The sequence below is a fragment of the Ascidiella aspersa genome, chromosome 1 (assembly GCF_963924565.1).
Source record: "Ascidiella aspersa chromosome 1, kaAscAspe10.2, whole genome shotgun sequence".
Taxonomy (NCBI): Eukaryota; Metazoa; Chordata; class Ascidiacea; order Phlebobranchia; family Ascidiidae; genus Ascidiella; species Ascidiella aspersa.
In genome coordinates this window covers 31,475,598-31,483,311 of record NC_139447.1, presented here as the reverse complement: position 1 = coordinate 31,483,311, position 7,714 = coordinate 31,475,598, and the positions used below count along the sequence as shown (strand labels likewise).

At 36.9% G+C, this 7,714-nt stretch overlaps 1 protein-coding gene across 1 annotated transcript; it reads right to left on the bottom strand.

The window, feature by feature from the left end:
• Positions 1–219: 219 nt before the first annotated feature.
• LOC146169774 (uncharacterized) lies at positions 220–4,009 on the bottom strand. The gene is made up of 8 exons (XM_083387282.1): positions 3,949–4,009; positions 3,792–3,839; positions 3,454–3,570; positions 3,240–3,317; positions 2,838–3,003; positions 2,359–2,557; positions 2,085–2,226; positions 220–1,897 (listed from the first exon to the last, which is right to left on the bottom strand). Exons 1-8 carry the CDS (start codon positions 4,007–4,009, stop codon positions 306–308), a joined length of 2,403 nt encoding a protein of 800 aa, XP_083243408.1. The 3' UTR covers positions 220–305.
• Positions 4,010–7,714: the final 3,705 nt, after the last annotated feature.

Below are 7,714 nucleotides of genomic sequence, written 5' to 3'. Positions count from 1 at the left end.
CTTTCCCACCCCAGGTTAATTTTGTTTATTTAGGGTTAAGGAAATTGTATACATTTTGTCATTGGTCATGAATGACCAGGTATGCTTAAATTGATTCAATTTTGGTTTACGTTATATTAACCTTTATAAAACTCTTCATAACTGTATTGTTTTTGCGTTAATTTTGTCCTAATATTTTTTTGCTACACGTAACTTAAAAAAACTCACGGAAATTTATCATGATGTTTTTATTGCAAGATAAATAGCTATAAATAGATCAAGGTAGTTTTGCTAAGATCAGATGGAATTATAATAGAAAAAGAACATTATTTTCCAAAAAATCCTCCACAGTAACCTTCATAGCATCTCTCAGATACTTTAGGCTTGAAATCGATGCAGTGGCCATTTCCGCCGTCTGGGCATTGACATTTGTAATGCTTGGTCACTTGGCAAATCGGGTATTCGCAAGCGGTAGTGGTGGTTAGAACAGGCTTGCCTGAGTAGATCCAGCAATCGGCCGACTCATGCTTGTCTTCTGGGCACTCATAAGCGCCGGGGTGTGTGCAAGTGCGCGTGCGGTGCTTTTGACCGGTTCCACATGAAGAGCTGCATTTGCTCCAAGCACTCCAGGCGAGTGTTGGACAACTGCCGGTTTGACAATTACGAGACTCTTTTGAGCCCCCAGAGCACCCCTTTCCATTTGGGTAGCAAACACGTGACCTTTCCTGACGTCCTCCCCCACAAGTCTTGCTGCAAGGACTCCAGTTTGTCCAACTCTGGTAGTAAGGACACTCGCCCAAGTTGCAAGTCTCAGTCTGAGTTTCCTCGCCGCCGTAACAGTTTTCTTTCTTGTATGAGACGCAGGGACGCTTCCTTGTCCTCTGTCCTCCAGCGCACGTCTTAGAGCATGCGGACCACGATTCCCAGTGCGAGTAGTAAGGAGCGATGCCTGAATGCGGGTTATAGAGCTGGGGACGCGGGATGTAGCAGAGATTCTTTTCACAACAACCGGAGAAGCTTCCCTTTAGTTTGAGGTAACCTCTAAGATGGTGGTTGGCGTATGGGCAAGGCTGGGGTCGCGGGTACGGGAATTGTGGGAAAGGAGGATATTGTGGAAGTGGATAAGTCGGGGGTCGTGGATGAGATGGAGGTTGTTGGTAAGAATATGGCTGTGGGTTAAGAGGACCTTGTGGGTAACCTTGACCTCCGGTTGGGTAACCTTGACCACCAGTTGGGTAACCTTGACCACCAGTTGGGTAACCGTGACCTCCGGTTGGGTAACCTTGACCTCCTGTTGGGTAACCCTGACCTCCGGTTGGGTAACCGTGACCTCCTGTTGGGTAACCGTGACCTCCTGTTGGGTAACTTGGTGCGTCACCTGGGCAATAGGGAAGTGGGTTCTTTCCATGTCCGAAAAAGTCTCCAAGACCATAATCTCTTTCCTGGGCGATTGGTTCAGATGAGTTAATTTCATGCGAAAACGGGAGCGGAATGTAAGGGTTTGGCTGTGGCGTGAATATCGGGAAGCTGATCTGTCTAAGGATCACTCTCCAGTTGTCTGGTCGAACATGGCCGCTGCAAACTTTGTTCCAGAATGCATGACGATACTGTTGGGGCACAACGGTGGTTGTGATGTTATAAAGGACGTCGCGAACTTTACGGTAGCTCAATGACGAATCGAGCACGCAACCAGACTGCAAGCAGTAGTGGTAGTTGCTGAGGAAATCGACAGGACTTGCGTGTTGGTTGAATGGCAAGCACATTGGTTGACCGTAAATGTCTCTTGGTGATGGGTTCGGCTTGCGATGAGTATCCTCTCCCGATCGTACTTTGATCTTGTGCAATTCAGCGGGGTAAAAGCAATGGAGGCCAGGTTTGCTGCATCCACCGATCAATGAACAGTCTTTGGGTGACATTCCTGCGTGAAATTAAAGCATTTTAGAATTGTTATACTATGTATGTATGGATTCACTGCTTATTTTATGTTGTAAATTAATGTTAAGTTAGGTCGTTTAACTTCATCCATTACCACTCTTGATTTATTGTAGTTAAATATTGTAGGTCTAACTTAACATATTTTTCTCTTTTGTTTCATATATTTGTACCTCTCCATCCGGCTCTCTTAGGTTTAATTCCAATGTACTGAAGCACATCAACCATGTAGCAACCAGCTGGTTGAGCGTAAATTTCCTCTAGGTTTTGATTGATCAAACATTTGGTGTAGAGGCCATTCCATTTCTTGTTACTCTGCAAGATAAAATTCGATGTAACAAAAATTCGATATAACATTTATACTGGGGTTTGCAAGTTTAAACTTAATAAGTCAGCTAACGCTGAAGAATGCTTGTAAAAAATATTTTTTAATCATTGCCTTCTCACCGTTTTTTCGTATTTGTTTACGAGTCTTTTGAAAGCCTTGTTTCTGATGGCGAGGTGGCAGACGGGAACACCTGGAAGGATTGTGTGGCCAGCTGCTCGTCGGATGATGGCAAGTTCAACATCAAAGTAACAACCAGGTTGGGAATGACAACCTAATCGGTTTGTCTCCAAACTTGGGTCGTGTGAGTTGCATGCGATTCTGTAAGCGAAATAATAAATAATGAAATACTTACTGGTGTTCACGGGATTTCGTACATGGAATTATAACAATGAAATTAAACTAATTGGTATAGGTTCGAGTATTGCTCGTTATAGAAGTTGTGTAAAAAATATTGAAAAAATAAAAATACATTCTTTCTACACTGTAGCTTAAATGGAATTTTGTGCAAAAGTTAACATTGATTTCTATTCAAAACATACTGAAATACTTCCAGTTTAAAACATTGCTTAATGCAAAAGTTGTTGCAAACGATATTCACCTCTGGCAGTAGGGTACGTCCACTGGTGGAGCGAGCAGATTAAAGATGTTTGGGTCGTTTGGGTTGATTCTGCAATTTTCGGGGAATGTCAAGGGGCAGGGTGAATGAGGTGGGTAGAAGGGGGGATATTGAGCTGGTGGGTAACGGTACAGTGAAGAACCACCTCCTGTAAAACAATAAAACAATTGGAAATTTTAAGATTGGTTGAGTTACCTATGTTAGTAAAGTATTTTCATAATTAACTTCTCGTTTAAATTAGTTTGAGATTATCTTATTAGGTTTTTACTGCGTTTTAGCAATACGAATGAAAATAGCTTTTTTATACAGACAGTTTTAACTAAGAATTTGTGTTTTTATTAGTTGTTCACTTTATCAATGAGTAACCTAAACTTATATTCCTACCAATTTGGTAGTTTCGTTCTTCCAAATCGTCGTCTTCAGTACTGTTTCCGTATTTCGCTTCGACGGCAGCAATAGGAACTATAAGCAGAAAAGCATTTAATTAGTTTTTTTTTTTCATTACACTACTTTTCGCATATTTGATATTAATAAACACGGTTCTGCATTCAACAATATTTCACTTCAAAAAATGTATAGATTATAGTTATTAACTTACTTGATTTCAAGAAGCATTTGTTGTTGTAGAAAGCGCAATGTGTTGGACAATCTTCTTGAGAAGTTACGGTTGCGCTGTCAGGGTCACAAGGGTTCAAAGTGCATGGAGTTGTGGACGCTAAGATTACAAATAAAAATATAATTAATTGTCAATGCTGGCCATATGAGTTTGGCCAAACGTTTATTTTAATTAAGTTATATCACAAAATTAATCAAGGCTTTTCGTTTTTCTTTACAGTTAAACATAGGCTAAGTCCACGTAGGTGGAACAAAAACATCTTCATCGCAGAAATATTTTACATGTATTTTTACATGTGAACAACAATCCAATGGACTTACTTTGGTCAATCTCTCCCGATGTCACCAAATCCGTTATTGTTTCGCATTCTGCAAATGGAAAAAGATTAGTTAAAAATTAAAATAATTAAAGGATTGGTTTTTATAATTTTTATCTGATAAATTCTTAGTTACTTATTTATTCATCAAAAAACATTACCTTGTTGTCCAAGCGTAAAAGTCACTAGCAGCGCTAGACAGGAAACAAAAATCAATCTCATTTTGATCGATTCAGTTTAGGTTTGCAGAAATTCTGAAAGTAAAACAATATACTTGGTATACATATATCTCTTAAAATGTAATGAAAATCGACAAAATTATGTTATATTCTATATAACACATATGACAATAAAGATATCGATTATTGTACAATATACATAAAATTAAGATGAAGTCTCTAATTGCATTTTGTTTTCAGTGTATAATTCGTTTATTTTTATGCTTATATATGTTAACACTCTCAATCGCTATTAAACTTTCCCGTCTCTTTTCGTTATTTGCATCTTTGTGCATACATTATAAGGTTTAACTTTTAGTTTTAATTAAACCGAAGTTCGCTTTCTCTAGTATTTATTTTGAAGCACTTACCTCGTGTTTCGCCCAACTTTCTTATTTCGAAAAAGTCGCGCTCGATTTTCCTTTGGAACAACTCGCTTCAAACTTGTCGCGAACTTGTGACTTTTGGAGAGAAGCCTCTCGCTTTTATACTTTAACCAGACCGTCGCCGCCTTGCCCCTGGCTGGCCTGGCTTTTGTGACGTTGAAGACGCGCGACTTATAATTAGCTTTACCTTCTGGGCGGGTTTTTTACAATTACGAACTAAAGTGAATCATCAAAATCATTTCTGGTAAATCGCTCGCTGCTAAATTTACTCCTTTGCAAAACGTAAATGTCTTAGCTGTTCGCTGAAATGTGAAAATACTTTTTATGTTTTTATTAAAATTATTATTATTTTTTTAATTGTCGTTTTTAAGATTTAAAAAGCGTTTTTAAGATTAACAAGTGAAATAGTGCTAAATATACAACGTTAACCTTACACACTCTCATAAATATATGCAAAGATTATTCTCATCATAAGGATGGCTTTTATAAAATACTCAAAGTAAATTTTGCAGTGAATCATTTTATGAGACTCCGGTTTGTTTGTATTGGAGTCTGAAATTCATGAATTTAAACGTAAACCTATCATAAAACATGCTTGCATAAAATTTCCCAATAATGCATAAAAAGATATAACGCGAGAAGAAATAAGACAGCGGTAAATTATAAAAGTTATCAAATTGAGTTTAAACATTTCAAAATAAAACCAATAAATACATAGTAAATGAACATTAAATATACGCTCCTTTACTTTGTTAAATTATCCAGGTGGCTACATTTCACATATACGCCTCTGTGACGTTACATATTTGACGAGCGGCATCAATCGCAAGACGCTTAATGTGACGTCACAAAAGTCCCTCAGGCGCTTTTTGCCCAGAAACCATAGTATTCTGAGTTCTGGCTGGTCGACGTGAAGCCACAAAGCACATGTGGTATCTTTAATTTGGCCTATCTTTAATGCTACTAATCGCGATGATTCAAAGTTCGGCGTGGTGGTTCTATGAAGCCACAATTTTAGAAAATTGTCGTGTTTTTGCCATAATTTAATTTTATTTTAAGATCCAATAAACGCAAGGTGCTGATAATGAAATCAGAATAACGAAAATGGATCTGTTTATTTTTGTAAATAATGCATTGTTTCACCTATCTGTAAAACAAAGCTCAAGACATTTGACAATTTTTTTGTTGGAAGTCTCCCAAATTTAATCTTTTCATTGCGTAACATTAAATCGATTTAATAATAATTAAGCGTTGTCTGACACGAATTTTCGAACCAATACTTTGGAATCGTTTCGCAGCGTGGTGCATTTAGTGCATATTAAAAAAGATAATATACTTTTGAAAGTGTTATTTAAGTGAGGCTCTGGTTTTTTTGAAGCGACAAGAAGGTCAAATCATCATGATTAATTGCAACTAACTGAACATCAACGACACTTGCTTTCGCCGTAAACTACAGGGTTCAGACAAAACATGCTACAGGGAAATATTGGGTTGCGTCACAAATATAGGCTCGGTTGATGCCGGAGTCACGTGTTTGACGTGAGACATGAAGTTTAAAATAATGTAGTATTTTGGACAGTTAAGGCAGAGTGCGGTTCCACTATAGGCAACCAAGTTTTCTTCAGTATTGTTTTAACGCAGTGTTTATGCTTGGTCAGGCAAATTGATGTTATTAAAACACAACCTAATAACGATTTTGGACGTACTTATATCACTTACACACACGCAACTTAGGGAGCGTTTTATCTTTTTTGAACAAAATGACCCAAAATATCATATAGATTAGTTAGTAACCGCTCCGTTGTTAGTATGCCAAATTACGAGACTGTTTGGTTTAACTTAAAAATGATTGCCAAAGACAAATATGTCGGTAAATCGACATCTTCTTAAAAAAGACGTTTAAAAAGCATTTGAATCATCGTCAGTTAAGTTGCAAGCTACATTACAGATACGTGCATAACGTACCTAGTGATTTCGATTAATTTTAGTATATTTTTGTAAGTTTAATCCCGACCGCTTCAAACAGTTTCAGGTCAAAAAAATAACTCGTATAGGTTATAGCGTAACACCAAACAAGTAACGGAAAGAAATATGTTGTTGCTATAGGCAAACTGGCATGGAAGTGTGCATTTAAAATAATTGCGAAGCACATTAAGCTTGTTTGCACCTAATAATTCAGTTTCTTAATTAGGAAATTTTGTCGCACCAAGATTTGTTGTTTTTTGGAAAATTTTCTATTTACTATCCACGCACTTTTAGTAGAAGTAAAACATCAAAAACAGCTAGAAATGTCTTTCATCTAGATCAGTGGTGCTCAAATTTTTTTTGAGTCGTGGCTTCCTTTCATGGACTCCGAACAACTTGCGCCACACGTTTCAGAAAAAAATAACAAATACAACGTCACAAGGGAGATCTTCGGTGTTATATTAAAAAACATAAATGTGTAACAAAAACAAAAAAACAAAGACCAAAGGCCACAGTTAAGAAATCTTGATATTAATCTAGATTATCTTGACTGTAAATAGAACACCTCCTCATATTGGCAAACTTTTTTCAATTTAACGTGGGCTAAATAAGTTATGGTAAGAACTGGTCAACAACCATTTCACTGCTGAAGCAATTGACAAATTCAGTGACGTGACAAGTTTTATGTCACACGCAACCATATAGACACCAGAAACACCACACTAATTTCAACTTGTTTCCTAATCAGACCAAGCACGACATGTTAATATTCGCCAACTATATAAACGCAATAATATTGCGACGTATTGGGCCAGGAAATTGTTAGGATCGCACACAATTCTCTTGGTAAAAAAACATTCCAATTATTAAAAAGTTAGTAAGATCTATCTTCCACATCCCTGTTAATTAACATCAGAATAGTTTTGTCACCAGTGTAATTATAAGCGACGTAAAAATGGTCTGTCTTATATTTGCCTTATTGATATAAAAACGAGTTTAATTTACAATAATTTAAATTAAAATTGAAATTTTTACTATTCTACCATGTAAGACAAAAACATATAGTGGAGCACTCTACCTTAAAATCCAATTAGTTTTATTTAGATTATTCCAGAGGTGGGCAAACTGTACCGCGAGCTGCATGCGGCTCCATGATATACTGTATGTGTTTGTGGCTCATCTATTTGAAAACTAATGTCCAAACCTTTACACTTTACAGGATGTGTACCACATATTTAAATTATCGATTTCTTTATCTATGTTTTGTTTATTTATAATAACTTTATTGTGATAAAACGTGTTTTATTGAACATCGGCACTTTACTAGTTTACCCTGTGACGTAAGATTTATACAGGCA